Source organism: Leptinotarsa decemlineata, unplaced genomic scaffold (genome assembly GCF_025532065.1).
Source record: "Leptinotarsa decemlineata unplaced genomic scaffold, Ldec_3_MD MMD2_P_RNA_scaffold_2, whole genome shotgun sequence".
NCBI classification, from domain to species: domain Eukaryota; kingdom Metazoa; phylum Arthropoda; class Insecta; order Coleoptera; family Chrysomelidae; genus Leptinotarsa; species Leptinotarsa decemlineata.
Genome location: NW_027412529.1, coordinates 12,738,421 through 12,760,534, shown reverse-complemented (window position 1 = coordinate 12,760,534; position 22,114 = coordinate 12,738,421). Strand labels below are relative to the sequence as shown.

Here is a 22,114-nt window from a genome sequence, read left to right as displayed (position 1 = left end):
TTCACTATCTTGTTTATTCAAAAATGAAGCCACTTTTTTTGTTGTTCGTCCAAAATATGTTAAAGTTTTGTAATTTTGATTATCTGACCTCCTGAATTGCTTTTGTGTAGACTTGTTTATCAATTGAGCTTCAAATCCGTTGATTAGTACAATTTGCTTGATGATATTGAGTAGTTCTTTATTGAAATTATCTATTAAAAGAAACATCGACCAACCTATGAATATTGCTATTATAAGATGTTATTTTGTGTTGGTACGGATAGATAGATTCGTAATGAATAGTAACATCCGTATGGGAAGGTTTGTGATAAATTGAAAAATCATGTTTGTTGTTCAGTCTACTAATTGTCAAGTCCAAGAAATTGATTGAGTTTGAATTGTCTGCTTCTATTTCAGTAGTGACGTGAACAGGTCATATTAAGCATTGTGGATTATATAGCAAAGGGAGTGGTGGTATACTCCTGACAATCAACTCTGAAATCGAATGCAAATTATTGTGTGAGTAAATTTGCTCTTTCGATGGATATTATTGCTGATGAACCACTTGCTTGTGTTAGTTTTGGTATAATTGTGATTAACGGCTTCAGCCACTGATCAGAAATAGACAGGGCTATTCAAATTCGTTTCTGTACATGGGGATCTCGTAAACGTATTTTAGAGACCTATTCAATGGTGTACAAAAATCAAATATAGTTCTTTTGGTTCTGGAGATATACAGGAAAAACCAATAAATCCCAAATTATTTTTTTGTCTATATCTTCTTTATTGACAGACATATTGAAAATCTCTCCACATTTTGCTATTGGCACTTGATGTGGGCTATCAAAATATGTCCATGAATTTTTTACACAGGGTATTATCTGACTTGGGCCACCCCCAGATTTGAATTTTCAAATACGGACATGTATTTTTTGTTGTATTTTTTGTATCGTCGACGTTCACTTCATACTGAGAAATCAAAATGAATTTTATATTCCGATATGTTTGGGTATTATTTGATTATAATTGTGTGATTATTCCCTATTGAATTACGGACCTGGAGATTGGTTGACTGAGTTGAATAAAAACACGACAGCAACTTTCACATCTCCCTATGCATTTCAAGGTACCTATTCATATTTTTCATTGCTCTGAACGTTTTATAAAATGAACTTTGAATAGGAAAACCTTTTATGATTATCTGAAACATATTTACATAAAAAAATATGATATATGTGTTTTAATAAGCAGAAAAAGAAATGATATCAAGAATAACATCCGAAACAAACACTATAATTGTAATAAAAATTGAAATTAAGTAATTTATGTACACAAAAAAATTAATGACATAATAAATATTGGAATTAAAGTCCTTCCATTTGAAATGATTTATTGCCCTCAATACACTTATTTGCTGCATTGTTGCGAAATCATTCAAAATCCTCAATCTTGAGTCTTCCACATTTTATATCTCTCTGCCAGCGTAAATCCTATTTTTCAATGGAAAATAGTCCAAAATGATAAGATCTGGTGATCTTGCAGGCTATTATATTGGCCCAGTATTTGTCTCGGAATGAAAGGACTCCAATTCGAACATTTATTGCGCCATTAATTTTTTTGTGTATATAAATTACTTCATTTCAATTTTCATTACAATTGTAGTGTTGGTTTTGGATGTTATTATTGCTATCATTTCTTTTTCTGCTTATCAAAACACATATAATATATTTTTGTTGTAGGTATGTTACAGATAATCATAAAAGGTATTCTTATTCGAAGTTCATTACAGAAAACCCTCAGAGCAATGGAAATATGAAAAAATATGAATAGGTACCTGAAAATGAAAAAAATACTCTCTAAAAACTCTATGGTACATAGGGAGACTTGAAAGTTGCTATTGTCAACCAATTTACAGGGTCGTAATTTGAAAAGGAATAATTCACCCAATTATAATGAATTATTACCGAAACATTTCGAAATATAAAATGAAATTCAATTTCTCAGTATGAAGTGAACGTCTACGATCCAAAAATTGTAACAAAAAATACAGGTCCGTATTTAAAAATTCAAAGATTTGGGTGGCCCAAGTCAGATGACACCCTATATAAAAGATTCATGGACATATTCTGATAGCTCACATTAAGTGTCAATAGCAAAATGTTGACAGATTTTCAATATGTCTGCGAATAAAGAAGATAAAGGCAAAAAAATAATTTGGGATTTTTTGTATTTTCCTGTATAATATCTCCAGAACCAAAAAAGCTATATTCGTTTTTTTTACATCATTGAATAGGTCTCTAAAATATGCAATTTTGCCACAGTTTAAGCGACACTCTATCTCTTATCGTTTACGAGAATTTGAATAGCCCTGTATATTGGAACTGGATAGCTTGTTTGCAACTTCAATCGAAAGATGAATTATAATTAGAAGGGGAATGAAAAATAAATATATACATCGATGCTTCATGAAATATTTTTCATTACTTCAGAAGCACATGCTGGTGAATCATCAGAGTTGGTGAAACCGTTTCTCTTAAAGCGCATTTTGACCCTATACGGTGGCGTAACGTATTTCTTCAGTGCTTCGAAGCTGAATAGCTTCAGTCGAGAAAATATAGTCCAGAGGTTGAGCTGCTATTTACTTAGATCTATCAAAAAAGCAGATTGAAGCCACTTTTCTTTGTAGTCACTTTTTAGTCAAGTATCAAGACTGAATTTTTTATCATTCTTGTTTGTATAACTGAAGGGTTTAGTTCCAAAGCTTTGTTTTCCAAAGATATTGAGTCTTACAATATGAGCAATTATGCAGCAGACAATGTGGCTCCTTATCGTTATAATCTATACGCACTTTCGAAGCACAGTGGAACTACTTACAACGGGCATTACACAGCATTTTGCAGACAGCCATATAGTGGCACGTGGCATGAATACAACGATATACACGTGTCCTCAATTTCACAAAAATCGCTCGTGACTGAGGAGGCATATGTCCTCCTTTATGAACAAGAGGAAACAAAGCAGCACCTTTGAGGTAATTTTTTTCTTCTTTTTTTGTAAACTAAATTCTGTAAATTGATTTGTATTTCATAATTCTTCTGCTTTGATTATTGTATAAAAAAAATTAACATGTTCTTTCTTGAGAAAAAAATCACACAACATGTTAATGAATTGATGAAAATCATATGAAAAGAGTTTATCGCGTTCAGACGGACAGAAAACAAACCCAACAGGGGACTTTAATTCATAATACGTATTGATTGCTCATAACAATGTGTTCTATTTATCCTGGAATTTTCGTTACAATTAATTTCAGAACTGTCAAAGCGTTCACGCATTCAAGGAGTAAAGTCGTAAATTATTGTAACGGTCCTAATTAGGAAAATTACCAATGCACGTTTCGAAATTATCAATCCCTAAGGAATTAGAACAGCGTGACAGGCGTTCGATATTGAGGAAACTTCATATCGCAACAAAATAAAGCCGCGTTAATTTCCTTTGTGATATTTCCTCACTGATATTGGTGGTTTTCGTAAGGATTTTTGGAATATAAAACAGTATTTCAGAGTAATTGAGTTGAATTTCATCAGTTGAGAAGAATGTTCCAGTCGCGAGTAGATATTAAGTAACTAGTTGACTAACAGAAATCAAACCGTGTCTGAAGACTGTATCGAGGAGAGATACATACGCATTGGAAAATAAATATTTCTAAATAAAATCTCGAAAAATCCATTTATCCAACTACCTTCACCATACGTTCTGTTGAATGACTGCCAAAAAACAACTACTTCCCTGGATAATATCACGCTGGATATTGAATCATACCCGACAGACATTTATGCACGAAACCTCACAGAGGTTAGTCTTGCAGAAGTTTATCGTTCATCTAGCAGCAGGACCATGGTGAGATTATTCGAGCAGATCAGCTACAGACCGGTTTCGAGGTATTATTTCTCATCAGTGCATAACTGTCTGTCGGATATAATTTAATATCCAGCATGGTATCAGCCTGGAAGTAGTTGTTTTTTGGCAGGCATATACCTGAACCTACGGTGTAGGTAGATCGATACAGTCTTCAGACACGGATTGATCTCAGATTATTGGTATAGTCGAAGTGAACGGTATTGTGCACTCTTGAAGTTCACGGCATTCTCAAAGGCCAAAAAAACCAATACATAGAAATGAACTAGCAGCGAACTAGGCTACATGGACTGTAGACTTGGCGGTTCGTATTGGATAATTTTTACTAACCGAATTTTATGATTGGCTGAAGAGTCATAAAATCAAATTTGAAGTCATGTTACGGTGACGAATAAAAATCGGGAATGCGGGGATGGTTATCGCCGTCGAGTTCAGTTCAGGAACTGATCGCGATTTGAGGGCTGAAATTCGATATTGGTGAAGTTATAATAACTTAAAATTTTTGTTATCTGTTTGAAATGTGGCGTCCTTGGACAAGTACTAATAGTAATAACGAGTGTAATAACAAAGCAGACTTTTCCCGCGTAGTGATTTCAATAGCGACGATGAACAATGAGAAAAAGAGATACCAGTGAATAAGATTCGGATGCGTTTGAATACTGAAACTTAGAGAATATGTTTCAATGTATATAAGAATTTACATCTCAAGTTTGGTTTCGAGGAAAACAAACTATCACAAGCAGATTTGACCAAAATTTCTTTCTTAACTGAACGTAAAATAGTCAAAAACAAACCTTATGAACCCAAGACGCGATGTGATACAAGATTACCAAAACCTTTAGATACTTCCGGCCATAACGTAAGCTGCTGTGACAAAACTCTTCAGAATTGGATAAAGAAGAAGACAGGCAGAAATGATTATTGAATAACGAAATTACTTAGCTTCCTAACTATATGTATTATAGGTATGTTGCACTATATTGTTAACGAAGAACTATACATGGGATGTTTTTTCTCTGTTTGGGGCTTTGTTCACGAGATGGAGTTGTTACTAGTTAACAATATTTCTCTCAGACGAAGGTTTCATACATGCAGCTGAGCCGCGTTGACATTAATCGAGTCCCAGGCATTTTTTTGTTTGGGTCGGATATTTCCTGCACTGATGTGAATATCTCGAAAGCATCTGCAGGTGATCTACTTGAATAATTTCAGTATGTTCCTGCTGTTGGATGAACAAGAAAGATATGCGAGACTAATCTCTGTGAGGTATCTTGCATAAATAACTGTCGGATATAATTCAATATCCAGCGTGCTATTAGGCGGGAAAGTAGTTGTTTTCCGGCAGGCATTTACCAGAACCTACTGTGTAGGTTGCTGGGAGAGATGAATATTCCAAGATTTTATTTCGAAATACTCATTTTCTAGTAACTAGTTGATTGTGACGAACTGAACAGATATATGATTTTTGAGAATGGAAATAGTGGAAAAAGAGACACAGATATCTGTCGAATATGTTTCAGTTTTGGTTTACTTACTAGTAATCATGGATGCTTAGTTTGTTTTCGGTATTGTCAAAAAATAATATGTCATTTATATTGAATATTTTGTGCTTGATTTCATGTAGCAATTGTCCAACATATAATTTTTTGACAATAGCCAAACGAAGTAAGCAAACAAGATTATAGTTTGATAAAGAAACTGGAACCTCGCGTAAAATTTAAACAGATCTCTGACAGGTTCCTTCTTCAAAATATAAAACTGGGTCACTGAAAAAATCAGCAGTTGACAACGTAAGTGTCAAAGTCACTTATCTGCACTTTCCAAACACCTTGAAAGGAATTATGTGAAAATGATATCATTTTTCGACCTGTGAAATATGAAAAATATAAAGTAATAGCTAAATATTTTACGCACTTCCGTTTTTTCAGATTAATTTATGAATTGATGTCTTACCTCGTACCGTTCACTTTTTGCCAGGATCCTTCCGTTAAGGTGGCATTGTCAGGATATGGGGGTAACTGGTTTTCTCTAACGACCTGAAAAGAAAACACAGATTTCGGAAAAACAAGTTTCGATACAATGCAATTAGTAATGCTGAAGAAAAACAAAATAGAGATCATGATGCAAAACAAAAGAACACCATTTGTGCATTCCATTACATCACTGAGCTATAGCTACTTCCTCCCCAATATTATAACAAATTGGTAAAATCTCTAATTATCCTTCTTTTATAATATTTTCTTTTGTTTTCAGTTTCATTTGCCTTTGTGTTTCAGGAACATCCATTGTTTCAAATTTTTTTATATATTCCTGTTCTAGTTATTAATCGATTTCTTTCACTCTCTCAATTTTTTTTTTTTCCTTTGTTTTTTACTTTTATATTCTCATTTATTTTGAACTGTTTCCATAGCAATAGCTATTCTTCTTTCTTCGACATCAAACACTAAATGTCATTTCTTCGCAGTTACTGGTGTATTTATCATACAAAAATATCTACATCAATTTCCTTTTTTGATTGAAATTTTTACCATCGCAGTCACTAGTATTACGTTTCTGGGTTTGATACATGTTATATCGTGAGTAGGACGATCTCACTGGTATCAGATTACCAAGATAACGACTTCCAAGACTTTGAGTCAGCAGAGTCAGCAGAACCCGATACTTTTGTTATTTACCATCGTCTCCTGCTGACACCGCTGTCTACACATTATAAATGGACTCTGCGAGGTCAAATCGTTGCCAGAACTAATTTAGAATTCGTTTAGTATCAACTTAGATTCTGTTCCATTTTTCATTGTAGTTTTGGTAACGATATTTTTTGTTGTTATTCAGAAAAGTCTGTAATTGAAAATAAAGTATTTTTTAAAAAGTCATATTCAAAAGAGTGAATATAACAATTGGCGCAGTCGTTGTAGGATCTGACAACGTTGCTAGAACAAGGAAACCCTAACTAGTAGCGGCGGATTCTAATCCCTCAACAGAGAAGGAACACCTGGTGAAGCCCCCGGCTGGACGACTTCGAGAACACGACGAATCGGAATGAAGATTGTAATACTGTAAGTCGATATTGAATTGTCTCGATTTATTTTGCAATCTATTTACCATCACTCCAATTCTTTTCAAAATCAATAATCATACTGATTGATTATTGTAAATAGTAAATAAGTACTGTTCGATCATTCAAAATTTGACACCAAAACTTTGTTAAGATGAATGAAAATGCCTCAAAACCAACCAGAACCAGAAGCAATCGAACCATACAAGTTATCGGAAATATTTTCAATAGTGCCTGAATCCGAAGGTGATCAAATATTTTTGAACACTTTCTTAAATGCTTGTGATTGTGCATATCGCATGTCAACAGCAGACCAACGCGATCTATTAGTGATTCACATCAAAAACAAACTCAGAGGTAGAGCAGCACAATTGATAAGTTCAAGGAATCCTGGAACTTATCCCGAAATCAAACATTTATTAAATTTATATTTTGGAGACTCTACAGATCTAACATCATTGATTTACGATCTCCAGCGTATCAAACAACTTCCAAATGAAACACCTTTAATATTTTTCAATCGCCTTCAAGTCCACAATGCCAAAATGCACGCATGTGTACAAAAATCCGTACTTTCTGCGGAACAGAAACACGCGCAATCCGCACTAATTGAAACAATGGCATTAAACACGCTTTTAACCGGACTAGAACCGCGAATAGGTCAAGCAATTCGTGCCTCCAATCCGGCAGATCTACTTGAGAAATGCAACTATCCTATTTCGAACATCAAAAAAATGAAAGACCAAACCAAACACGTCCTCAACAAACAATCAGACGAAACCCCCAACCAACATCCCAAAGAACCTGTCACACTTGTGGTCAGATAGGTTACATTTCCACAGAATGTCGAATGAGACAACAAAGACCCCAAAATAATTATCAATATTCCAACTAAAGGTTTGCGAGACCGAACCCTCGACCCAACCAAAATTTTTCGAGTCAAACAAACCCTCAACCCAATCAGAATTTTTCAAGACCAAACCTTCAAACAAATCCTCAGCCAAACAGGTCCCAGACTAATCAAAATCAAATTCGACCTCAATCTCAAAACCAATTCAGACCACCCATAATTCAAAGAAATCCGAATTACCCTGTCAATTTTAACCAAAACCAAAGAGCTCATTTCATGACATACGAATCTATACAGGTGATAATCAAGACTATCATACAGCTAATAGCTGTAACTATCAATACAATAATTACACCCCTAGTGATCAAGATTACCAATACAACCAAATTCAAACACCTGAAGATCCTTCAATATACCAGGATTTTTTTCACTCCCGAATACCAACCACCCACCTATTCAACCCAAGACAACGAACAACCAATCGATCGACCCTATATCAGAAGTCCAATCCCAAATTCAGTCCCTGAATATACAAGACTTCAACCCGAATGTGAACTTCCCGGAACAAATTTTCATGTAAGCCCTATGCTTTCTATGAATTCGAAGAATCTGTACTACATCAAAGACTCTTCCTATACTTTTAAAATCCTCATCGATACAGGTGCAGGAATATCCATTTTCAAACCCAAAACATGCGAAAAATACCCCCTTAGATTCCCTGAAAACGTCACTATACAAGGTATCACTGACCAGAAAATTGTCGTGAATGAATCCACTCTAATAAATTTCACACAAAACGATCCACACAAAGTCTTTATCTACGACTTAGACATCGACTTTGACGGTTTACTCGGATCTGACTTTCTCGAACATTACAATTGTATAATTGACCTGAAAAATAAACAACTTATAACAAACTTTAAAACGGTCCCTCTGTTCAAAGTTTCAGACATAAATGACCATATACTCACTGAAAAACCGAACCAAATTCAAATAGAACCCCGAATGGAGAAAATATTCTAATTACATTGCAACCTCAAGAACACTGAAGCTATACTGCTAGCTGAAGAGAAAAAGTTAGAATTCCCAACGCCAGCGTCAAAATTGATGAAAACGGTATGTTCTACACTACTATCGTAAATACAAACGCGATCCCAAAACAAATTGATTTTTCTGAAATAAAACTCGAATCCCTTTCAACACATGAAACAATTTTGAATATTAATGAATCGTTTTCCCAAAACCAACCCCATATTGATCGTATCCAAGAAATCAAAGCGCAACTAAGAACCGAACATTTGAACGAAGAGGAACATCAATCAATAACTGATTTATGCCTCAAATTCAAAGATATCTTCTATTTAGAAGGAGATAATCTCAGTTTTACCAACGAAATAAAGTATACCATTGATACCAAGGATGCTAGACCCGTCTTTACGAAATCCTACAGGTACCCACAGGTACACAAGGAGAAAGTAAAAACACGAATATCAAAAATGCTAAATCAAGGCATTATTCAGCCATCAATATCCCCATGGTCATCTCCAGTTTGGGTTGTACCCAAAAAGATGGATGCCTCAGGTAAACAGAAATGGAGAGTTGTCATCGATTACCGAAAACTCAACGAGATAACGGTTGACGACAAATACCCATTACCCAACATCTCTGACCTCCTAGACCAGCTTGGTAAATGCGAATATTTCACCACGCTTGATCTCGCCTCCGGATTTCATCAAATTGAAATCGAACCCAAAGATATTCCCAAAACGGCTTTCTCCGTAGACAATGGTCACTACGAATTTGTTTGTATGCCATTTGGCTTAAAGAATGCTCCAAGTTCGTTCCAGAGAGTTATGGGTAATGTTCTTCTAGGTATACAAAACGAAAGATGTCTCGTATACATGGATGACATCATCGTATATTCTCCTACCATCCATGAGCACATAGCAAGGTTGACCGAAGTATTTAAAAGACTTCGAAAAGCGAACCTGAAAATCCAACCGGATAAGTGCGAATTCTTGAGAGAAGAAGTCGCCTATCTTGGACATGTCATTACCCAAAACGGAGTCAAACCCAATCCAATGAAAATTGAATGTATCCAAAATTCCCCCGAACCAAAAACCCAAAAAGAAATAAAATCATTTCTAGGTTTAGCTGGATACTATCGACGATTTATTTGTAATTTCGCCAAAATTTCGAAACCATTGACCAAATTACTTGAAAAAGATACTCCCTTCAACTTCGACGCAGAATGCAGACATACATTCGAACAACTTAAAAATGCATTCATAACGAGCCCCATTCTCATTTACCCTAATTTTGAAGAACCATTTTTGCATACCACTGACGCCAGTGCGTTTGCAATTGGTGCTATTTTATCGCAAGGTCCCATTGGCAAAGATCTCCCAATAGCATATGCTCTCTAGAACACTTTGTTTCGCATAATCGAAGTACTCTACAATAGAAAGAGAACTTCTTGCCATCGTTTGGGCAGTAAAGCATTTTCGCCCATATCTTTTCGGACGAAAATTCCGATTAATTGGACCCTGCGAGGTCAAATCGTTGTCAGAACTAATTTAGAATTCGTTTAGTATCAACTATAGTCAGAAAAAATATAAAAAATCAACATCCTCTGTATTTTTCATTTCAAATAAAATAATTTTGAAAGGAAAAGTTCACGTATAACTTACTTTAGGTAAGAATATCTTAGATAAATCTCATTAAACGTTCGTAGGCATGTGTGTTGTTCTGGAGAGCAGAATTTATATCTGTATCCATATAAACCACAGACTTAATCGAGTCATATATTTTCGTGATGCGAATGACATGACAAAAAACTCATTTTCCGTAATCTCGTGGAATGCAGCTTGCCCTGAAAGTGATGGGACGAGGCATCGTGCCGTTTAGTTAAAGGATATCGGGGTCAAACAGGGCCGAATTTGCCAATTTATCTAGAGAAAGCTTTCTAAGTTGAAACCCTGTCTGTAACTAACAGTTCAGTAGCATTACCACTAGGAATTCGTGGAAATATATTGAAGTGGTTCATGCCATTTTTGAGGCACAGAAAAATTATTGTGAAACTCAATGGAGCACGATCTGGATTGCATAACATCAATCTAGGAGTACCACAAGGATCTATACTGGGTCCATATATTTTCCTTATGATCATCAATGATCTGCCAGAATATATGAATGCCGATTGCTTAGTATTATATGCCGATGATGTATCTGTTGCATTTCACAGTGAAAATGTTTTGATGAGAAAGTTAACGAACAATATGCCGAAATTAATAATTGGACTTAGCACTTAAGATAGTGGCAAACCATAGACAAGTGTTTGGGGCTTTTGGCCCACCATCTATATAGTGCAGCCCAAGTGTAAGGATGGGCAACACTTGGTTACCAAAAGAAAGGAATACAAATGCAGGGAGCTACCAGCAGGAGCCAGCAGCCCATTTATGGTTTCAGTTGATAGATCTTGTGTTTACAAGAAAACTATCAAAATTACCATGGATAGTTTCCTTGTAAACACAAGATCTAATAACTGAAACCACAAATGTGCGGCTGGCTCCTGCTGGCGGCTCCGTGCATTTGTATTTCTTTCTTTTGGTAACCAAGTGTTGCCCATCCTTACACTTGGCTGCACTATATTGATGATGGGCCAAAAGCCCAAAACACGTGTCTATGGTTTGCCACTATCTTGAGTGCTAAGTCCGATTATTTTCTGAATCTATACTAAGACAATAACTTTCAGTGAAGAATTGAGTTCAATGATTCATATTACGATCAACAATGGCTATGATACTAGTAGAACACTCTCTATAGGGAGAATTTCACAATGAACTGTGTCGTTAGGTGTTGATATTAATTTCTATCAAGCATCGGAAACTTTCATTCAATTTCAGAAATGGAAAGTGGCACAATGGCAACAATCTGATATTGGAAAATATTCTGTTCTATATCGAAGTTTGTAAACATATTTTACATTTGCTTTGGCGTCGCTTGAAGAAATGTGTCATTGAAAAAAGGATGTCATGAAAATTGTATTTTTGAATTTTGATAACGCAGACGAAAACAAGTGAACAGCAAATTTTTCTCAATCTGGTAACTTACCTGGGTGAAATGAAAGCTTGCCTTTTCTGTACATGTATGAAGTTAGTCATGAGGCGAGAAAGTCAAAAAGTTGTGATGCACTGTTTGGAACCTTTGGTGTGTTAATGAATATAACCGGAGTTATAAACTCCAGTAATATTCTTTAAAGACAAAAATGGTTGATTTTTTTACACAATCTACACAAATTACTCGTAGTATAGTTCATTCAAAATTTCGGGGTTGCTATTAGTATATGATTGTCATATAACACGGAATGATATACTTCTGCTGAAAGACATGCAACTGAATCTAATAATTATCCCATGCAAAAATAAATCATAAACTCTAAAATAAATCACATCACGAACCGAAGAAAAGAAAAATAATACAAGCGGAATGATGAAAAGGTATGTATCATGCTCGGTAGAGAAAAGAGCTCAACAGAGGGTGAATATACCTTAGACGAGACCGGGGCTACGTTTTCCATCACGGGTAGGGCGACGGGCGGCCTACCCCCAATCAAATATGCCCCCAAACTGTCGTCGTTCATCATCGCTGCTCCCACCCTAATTGATATGTAGTCTTCCCCCTGAAAATATAAATTTCGTTTGAAATGAGAAAAAAATAATAAAGAGGGTTTTCGAGAGGCGGAGATTCATCTCAACTTCACAAGAGGTTAATATCTTTGAGAGATCAATTATGATTTAATTTCGTTCACTTTATCCAGTTTAGAGATAACTCGAAGTGGATTAACTTCGCAGTTAATGAAAGTTTGATAGCAAAAAAGGAGGAATATTCAAAATTGATAATTAGTCTTTACTATGAATCAGTTTATCAGTTCAGCTCTCGACACTGTAGAAAATAAATGTGGAAGATCACATTGATACAGGGAAACTTTTTACTATAATGACAGTGTTCGAAAAAAAAACTAATTAATACAGTTTATTTATTTAAGCTATTGTATAGCGAAACACGTGTCACGATTTTTGTAAAACCCTTCGAAGTGAAAATCATACAATGAACTGTATTAATTAGTTTTAATATGGATTTTCATCAAGTATCCGCCAGTTATATTCAATTAGTATTCGAATAATTATTATCATTTGATGGTGTATTATGCTATGGACATGACGCTGTAGAAACCGTGGAGCGCATGAATCGATTTTTGGAAAAAATTGAAATATAATTAAACGAAAATAAACTAAAAATTATTGCGAATAAAACCAAATCAATCAATAAAACCAAATCAATCAACTGACTATGAAAAGCTTCAACTCGAAGTGGAGGGAGACAAAATTGAATGGGTGTCAGAATTCAAGTATTTAGGCTTCGTGTTGGATGAATCACTAACACTGCACACTATGACTATATTTGTAAAAAGATATCAAAAAAACTATTTTTTTTCACCAGGATTTCATCGAAAGTTTCCATTTTTTCAAAAATAACAATATACAGAACCATTATACAGCCTCATTTTGATTATTGTTTCATTCTGCTCCACCTTTTAGATAAAAACAATATAGAGAAGTTACAGAAACTGCAAAATCGAGGTTTAAGAATCATCTTAAAATGTAATAGATACACTCCCATTCAATGCATGCTGAGTGCTCTCAAGTGATATGATGTGGCAGAGAGACTGTATTACTCAAGTATGATATTTATTTATAAAATAACCGGAAATTTATTACCAAAATATTTTTGATTTCTTCATTACCTACAATAATCATGTGACTACAACACAAGAACCACCAATCAATTCCACATTTTCAGGACAAGAACAAAGCAATCTATGAAATCATTGTTTTTCAGAGGATTGAATGATTTCAACCAATTACCATACCATATTAAAGATTTTGTTTCTTTATATTCATTCAAGGCTCAATTGGAAATATATATTACATCACGTACTCTACTAATTTTTTTAATTTTTATTTTTCACATCATCGAATTGTTTTATTGGTTCCAGCTTTTATGTATGCTGTATACATTGTGTTCCATCGTGTTGCATTATGATATGTTGAATATTTCATTACCTACTCACTCGAATAATTGTTTTTATGCCTTAGTCCCTAGTATAATTGTAATATGGAACTAACTATTCTGAATACTCCTGATTTGTTCTGTGTTATGGGACATTATTCTCAGGAACACTTTTCTATTTTTAGCTTTTTAGCTTCTTGTATTTATATATTATTTGAACGTATTTTATTGTTGGAAGAATTTTTATACTATTTTAATATTTTTTATATACCATTTTTACCTTTTTGGACCTGTATTTATATTAGGATTTCCTATTTTCAAATAAATAGATAAAAAATAAATAAAATACAATAAAATTCACGGACTCTTTAGGATTCGATTGGAAAATACTATCATACTATAAAGTATGGATAAATTTCAGTACAATGTATAGGGTCTTCCAACATAGACTTCCAAACTTTGACAATTGATAACGACAAGGTACAAATCAGTTGTCATTTGTTCAGTCTGTTTAGACAAATCCCGATGGACGGATGAAGCATTCAATAACACGTGCAAATAATAAAATTGTTTTATCAAAATGGGTGTTCTGTTCGGGCAACGTACCGCGCTTTTGGCCAATTTATGGTTGCCATAATCGTTCTACCGAGAGGACTATCCGCAATGTGGTCGATAAATTTGAGTCCACTGATTCAGTTAACGATCGAACAACAAACTTACGCTAGTCGCACACACACCGATTTTGGACGGCCGACTTTGTACCGGTCGTCTAAATTCCAATAGTGAACCACATGTGGGAACGGGACCTGGCACACACGCCGACCGGTGATCGTCGCCGGTAAAATACCGGTGAGCAGCCGTCCACTGCCACTGTATCGCCGGCAGTACCGGGAAGTAGTGGCGTACATGACTAAATACACTCTTGCATACTCACCGGTTTTTTACCGACCATTCCAGTCTCGAATGCTTTGTGAAATTGTAGTTACTACGCATTAAATTCGTTTTGGTAGTGCGTGCTAATTACGACAACAAACCAACTGATTGTTTGACCGATAAAAATCCGGTGAGTGTGCAAGCACCCGCTACCAATAAAATATCGGCCGATTTTATATTGGCCGTCCAAAATCGGTGTATGTGTGTGCAACTAGCGTTACGTGAGAGTGTGCAGGAGAATCTGAGGTAGTCAATTTAGCGACGCTCACAAGAATTCACCCGTTCGCAGAACACAAGTTGGCGAATTTTTTGTCGTGACTTGGATTTGCACCTGTACAAAATTCAACTGACACAGGAGCTGATGGTAAACGACCATAGACAACGACGTGTGTTAGCTAAATGGGCCCTGGAGCATTGGAAACTGTACTTATTTCCGTTAAAAAATCATCGTCAGTGATGACGCCTATTTCTGGATGAATGGGTACGTGAACGAACAAAATCGTCGAATTTGGAACGATACCAATCCACATGAAATCCAAGAACGTCCAATGAATCCCGAAAAAGTTAAAAGTTACTGTTTGGTATGGATTTTGGGCTGGCGGTTTCATCAGTGCATATTTCTTTGGCCAGGCTATCACTGTCAACGGCGAGCACTGTAGGTCGATGATAACCAACTTCTTTTGGCCTGATGGATCATTTGGACACCAATGACCGTGCGATTTGATCCCGTCAGATACTTTCAAGGGGGATTTTCTGAAGTCGCAGATGTATGCAAATGAGACACAAACCATGCACAGTGGTCCTCAAAGTCAACATAACCCATACCAACGGTCAATTTCAGCCAGATGTATACGCCAGAGTCATGAAAAATTGTACGTTTCGGATGTGCTCCATCCCGAGAAGCCGTGTCGGACATTTGAACGATGTTATAATCCACACATAATGGCATCAATGGGCCTTCCAAACGAATAAAAAAAACACAAACTTTGTTTCATTTGAATTTAAAGATATAGGAAGCCCTTAATTTATTCATTCATGTATTTTTAATCATTATTTATTTCCTTTGTTTTTATATTAATGACATTTCATTATTGTTCAACTCATTCATTATTTACTTCCATTTGAGGCCAAAATAGTTCGTTGTTTTTGGATGCTCTTTTATTTGCGATTCATTTACAATTCCAAATCGAAATTTCCTTCTTTTGATTAACTCTTCCGAATATTTCTATCCTGTTATTTTCATTATTTTATTTTTATTTCAAATCTGTTCATTTTTTTAGTCGATGGAAGTTAAATCTAACAATCTTCCTTTCTCATTTCCACAAAAAAGATATAACACCAAATTTTAAATCGATTTCAAGAATTGATAATATAATTAACACACAGGAGTAAAACAAATCTGACAAAATAAATATTTTTATTCATGAAGAAATAGTATAGCCTCACGGTGACTATCATTTTTTTGGAAAGTGGACATTTCATAATAAATGAGGGTTATCGATGTAATAATAATCATTCAGAAACGTTTGTTAGGTAACCGGATGAAATTATCTCAGGAAAACCACGTTTCGAATTTAATTGAATTCTCAGGGCTCTGTGACGATGAATTTTATGAAACACACCTGCTATAAACCTTATAACTGTTGTCGTTTTTTCCATGTTGTAAGAAGTTATAATGAAATTATGATAAATTATCTCGTCGAAAAGGAGTTTTTTCTTATTAAAACTACGATTGAATTAAAAAATCATCAATGTCAGATATACAGTGTCATCCCCAAAGTATGCACCATATGAAAAACTTCTTTATTGAGGGTGTTTCGACCAAAAAGTTATTCCCGATAAAAGTTTGTGCATCCCCTTGAAGTAAACAACAGAATACAGTAACACACATAATATATGAGGAGCCTTCAAATATTTGATTTTGAGACCAGAGTAGAGTACTCTTACTTTGAAAAATCTTGGAAAATGTTATTCAGAAAAGTTATTCAGCATTGAAAAATACGTCTAGATTTGAAGTCATGGCCATCTAAATGAAGTTTAAATTTTTTTGCCCTTTTTTTTAAATGGGGACTACGAAAAGGAAAATTTGGCAAAACGATAAATAGACAGCATCCTGTATTATTTTAAAAGCCTGCAATATTACGAATTACATAACTATGGTGTCAACCACGGTCAATTTTTTGATGAGTCAAATAATTTTCAAAGTTTTTGGTGCAAAGTTTTTAAATTTTTTGATAACACCGAAAATTATTCAAAATTAAACAGTATTGTAACAAGAACCCAATATTCTATAATATCAAATCACGAAACATCAAAATAAAAAAGGTATTTCGGAATAAACTCGTTGATTTTCTGAAGATTATTTTGGACAAGAAATTCTCCAGAAAATCAACGAGTTTGTTCCGAAATACCTATTTTATTTTGATGTTTTGTGATTTGATATTATTGAATATCAGGTTCTCGTCAGAGTACTGTATAATTTTGAGTAACTTTTGGTATTAACGAAAAATAAAAATAACTTTGCACCAAAAACTTTGAAAATTATTTCACTTTTCAAAAAAATTGACCGTGGTTAACACCATAGTTAACACCATATAATACGTATGTTTCACTGTATTTTGTTGGTGCATGTTCAGTTTTAGGGGATGCACAAACTTTTATCAGCAACAATGACATGAAGCAAACTTCGTTTGCTTCATGTCATTGTTGCTGAAGCATGAAGCAAACTTCGTTTGCTTCATGTCATTGTTGTGTCAGTTCCGAATATTTGTTTGCTAGAGTGTTTTCTGTTTCTTATATGAATCTAACACGTCCGTGAGTCATAGTTTCATCATGAAAATACTACTTTTCGGTGATTAATTTTATCTTAATTTTATTATTACTTCTTATATTGAAAAAACGATAACAGTTATGAAGTTTGTGGCAGGTGTGATTTATTGTTACAGAGGCCTGAGGAAAAATTTAATTGAATTCGAAACGTTGGCAAGAAAACAATTGTTTTTATGAGATAATTTGATCCTGTTACCCAAAAAACCTTTCTAAGTATCAGTTATTTGGATCACTAGACAATTTAAGTGATTGCGATTTTGGAAATTTCATACATCTGACACTCTTTCTAAAGAGGCTTCAAAATAAGGGTAAAACTTCATGGCTTCATGATGCTTACATTTATTTCAAATAACAAAATGAAATTGATGGAAAAACTCTTTGATTTTTTTTCAGCTCACTCTTTGCCCTGTATTAGTCATTTGAATTGATTGAAGCCTTTGTGAAACAAAATTTTCTTCGAAGTGTGTAAAAAAACTGCCATGAACGCCACCCTTGTATATTCATAGTTCAATCGACGCAACGGAGGAGGATAAAGTCGCTGCATAAAATGTTGGTTATGCTTAGAAGCAAAAAAAAGGCTGCAAATTGTGATCGGAAGTATTGGTAAAATGAATAATAATCAATAAATATCAATAATAGTAATTTGTTCATTAAGAAATGCGTAGCTACAATATAATTAAAATAAAACCATAAACATAGGAACCTCATTTTAACCAAGTTGGTTGTATGAGTTGACATCTTTTTTTAGATACTGAGTTGAACACAAAACAAAACAGAGAAGGAGAGAAAAGAATAAAAAAACTGAAAAGGATGATAATTTTAACATATACCTATGCATACTAATAGTGGAATCTCATGAACGTAATACATGTTTGCATGTGCACACACCACAATACACATACACAATATAAGTATACTTGCGAAGAATAAAAACTTAAAGTCGTCTCCACTTTGAGTTTTTATTCTTCGGAAATCTACTGCACTCCACTTTGAGATATAATGAACTTCTACCAGAGAATAACTATAAATTTAGACATTTGTTGCATCTGATATACCAGGTAATCAACAATTTCGTTGTAATACATCAAAGAAGATTATTTATTAGTTCAAAATCTGTGTTAAATAAAAAGGTTTTCAAACGTTTTTTGAGCGAACGGTAAGAATTTATGGAGTAAATGTATATTTTGGACAACATTTCCAAAATACAAATCATGAAATTATAAAACAACAAAAATTATTTGGCGCTCCCGGGCGACTTCATTGATCCCAGTGGCTAATTTGCTTTTTCAGCTGCAGGAAAACCCGGAAAACCTGCAGCACCACATCATCTGAAGATCTTGATCTGCCAGTGTCCTCTCTCTCATGAAAAAAAATGTAGGGTGTCTCCAGAGGCTCCAATAAATTCAATACATCGCCAGAACACTTAGTGGCACGACTATCGTCAAACTTGAACCAGTAAGTGATTGTGTGTGTGAAATATTTCTGACCCAGTGATTTTTTGGTTTTGTTAATTTTGACATATTCGCTAAATTTTGTTCCTATGTTTCAGTTATGATCAATTTTGGTAGTGTTCGTCTGCTTTTATAGATATATGCGATGATAATATATACATACAATTTTCTAAATCTTAATATATTTGCATTACGGAATAATTCTACAGTAGGGTAAGTAAAAGGTTTGAAGAACATTATTTTCAATATTTTCTTATGAAGTATATCTAGTTATCTCAAGTGTTGTGGTAAAATACCACCCCAATTGAGAATAATATTTGGAATTCGTGATTCAACTAAAGCATAATACATTGCTCTCAACTGTTCTGGGTCTAGAAAATGTCTTGAATTTGAATATCATGTACCTCAAGGTTTTGGTTATACTGTTAACATGTTCGTCCCATCTCAAATATTTGTCAATCATTACACCTGGGTACCATATGATTTGCAGTACCAATATCGATCATAACACCCTGATTGTCAATTGTCAATGTTCGATATAACGTTGATGACGACGCATAAGATGCAAATGTCATGAAGAATGTTTTTTAAATTTGGTATAGATGCTGTACTATTTTCATATTTTTGCTTCACTTTCTTCCAAGAATTTGCTGTATCATCAGCGGAACTGTAAATTTTTCCAGATGAATTTATCGTTAATAGGCTATTTATGCTACGGTCCCAACACTGATCCCCGTGGTACTCCATATTGAATCACTTCATTCGTACTAATATATGTATCAATTTCAACTGCCTGCACGCGATGAGATAAATAACTCCTCATTAGAACCAGTGATCTTCCACGAACTACCACATCTTCCAAGACTTCCAAGCCTTGGCCAAATCAAGGAACATACAGATAGTTGACATATCATCTACGTTTGAATAGATATTTCAGTTAGTGCTTATATTGCGGCATTGGTAGTAAGATGTGCCTTCTTTGAATCTGAATTGCAGTTCGAATATTGCATTATATTCATTCATGAATACTGTCAGTCGATTTTTGAGAGTTCTTTCGAAAATTTTTGCGTAATTAGTTACAAATACGTTTTCTATCATCCTTACTAAAATCGATGTAAATTTTTCTCTTTTTAATCCATCTGGGCATATACCAGTATAGAAAATGCAATTTATCAGATGTACAAGTGGTGAAGATACCAAGGTGTGGATTTTCTTCAGAAACTCTACAGCTATTCCATCTCAATCAGGAGTTTTACCAATCTTAAATTTACTTACGAGTAGTTCTATTCCACATTTAGCAGTTGGCGACAAATAAAAGGATTTGCAGATTTTTTTTATTGATTCCTTTGTTTTTGGTATCCTAATTTGTTTTGCAAGAGACTCTCCTACACCTACAAAAAATTGGTTGAATTCATTTTCTATATCATTTGCATTAGTGAGTACTATATCTTTTGATATTACTATTTTGTCGATTCTGTTTTCGTTTCTTTTATTTTTTATTTCACTTATTATTTGCCATATTTTTCATTTATTTATTGATTAGTAATTAGTAATCGGAATTAGTGATTGATAACTGATAATATTCAATTGAAAATTTATAATTATTGATCTCTGATCTGGATTCCAGGCCATTCTAATCTGGAAAGTAATGAAGCTGCTCACTCTCTTGCAACTCTTGCAATTCTTGCAGAAACTCTTATTGGCTCCGCCAAACACTAAATACCTGAGTTACAGGAAGAGTTCCAACTTCTGACAAATTCTACTGGGATGGGCCATTCCAAAGCATTTATACAGTATTTGGAAAATGTCACCAAACAATTGTTTAACGTTGTCAATCAGAACACCGAGTCACTGTTGTCTGAAATGAAGAGACTTGGACTGTCGGGATATTCGGCATGCCAATCTGTTTGAAAGATGATGAAACCGCAGAGCAGATACTCTGTATCTGTCTGGCCCCGGACTGAATCAGGTTTTCAGTGTCAGAGTTATTCTCCTGCGATTTGACCTGGAAGATCTCTCATCTGTTCGACTTTGTAATAAGCTGAACTTATTTGGCTGGGTTTGAATAAGGATAAGACATGAATTTCACTAGTTCGGACTTCCATTGTCTACTATATAAAATGATTTGAAATCCCTGAAACAACTAAAAAAGAAGAATTAAAAATGAATAGATGAAAATAAGAATTATATTAAATAATAGTGAAATAAAATACAAAAATAGAACAATTGAATAAATAAAAATAAATAGAAGAAAGAAGAAAATAAAAATAAAAAGTGGAGAGATTCCAAGTCACGTTAGTTCACGACGTTTCGAGTGTTAGTATCTACAATCGTCTTCGGGTGATGACTGGACTGATTCCTCCGAGAGATGACTATTTATAGGTCCCCGCTTTCCATTTTCCGCTTCACTGGTTCCGTGAGAGATGATCGTTTTGGCGGGAGTTGGCCATTTTTCGCTTGATGATGGGTTTCTATATGTTGCGTATTTCTACGCTGGCTTGGCTGAATACGTTGTTGGACAACATGTATGCGGCTTCCTTGAATTTTCTCCTAAACCAATGTTCCTCTCTGTGCAAGATCTCAGCTTGGGACCACTCGATGTTGTGTTGATGGGTCCAAACATGGTCTGCTATTCCTGATTTGCTGGTTTCCCCTCGCTGTGTGTGTTTCTTGTGCTCGACAATGCGAACATTCAATGGCCTCTTAGTTTCACCAATATAGGATTTTCCGCACTCACAGGGTATCCGGTAAATGCAATTCTTGGAATCGCAGTCCGCGTTTGGTAGCCTGGTTTTCGTGAGGCTGCTACGGATAGTGTGACCGGATCTAAAGCAGGTTCTGATGTTGTACTTGGAACCAATTCTTCTTATCCTCTCCGATAATCCTCTGATGTAGGGAAGTGCAAGCACTGGTTGTGACGGCTTTTCTTCCTTGCGAGGCTCCTGCTGTCTTCTAGTCAAAGTCTTTTCTACCATCGCTTTGGAGTAGCCATTCCGTTGAAGATCATTTTTGATGATGTCTAGTTCC

At 34.8% G+C, this 22,114-nt stretch overlaps 1 protein-coding gene across 3 annotated transcripts in view; it reads right to left on the bottom strand.

The window, feature by feature from the left end:
• The window catches only part of LOC111513200 (beta-1,4-galactosyltransferase galt-1), a 318,653-nt gene that overhangs the window by 169,549 nt on the left and 126,990 nt on the right, over window positions 1-22,114 (bottom strand). For 2 of the 3 annotated variants that reach the window (XM_074183706.1, XM_074183711.1), the window contains exons 3-4: window positions 12,352-12,483; window positions 5,851-5,933 (exon numbers count right to left, since the gene is read on the bottom strand). In XM_074183706.1, coding sequence (XP_074039807.1) covers window positions 5,851-5,933; window positions 12,352-12,483 — 215 coding nt within the window. The remainder of the gene's footprint in view (window positions 1-5,850; window positions 5,934-12,351; window positions 12,484-22,114) is intronic. The other variant, XM_074183715.1, reaches the window with a different exon arrangement.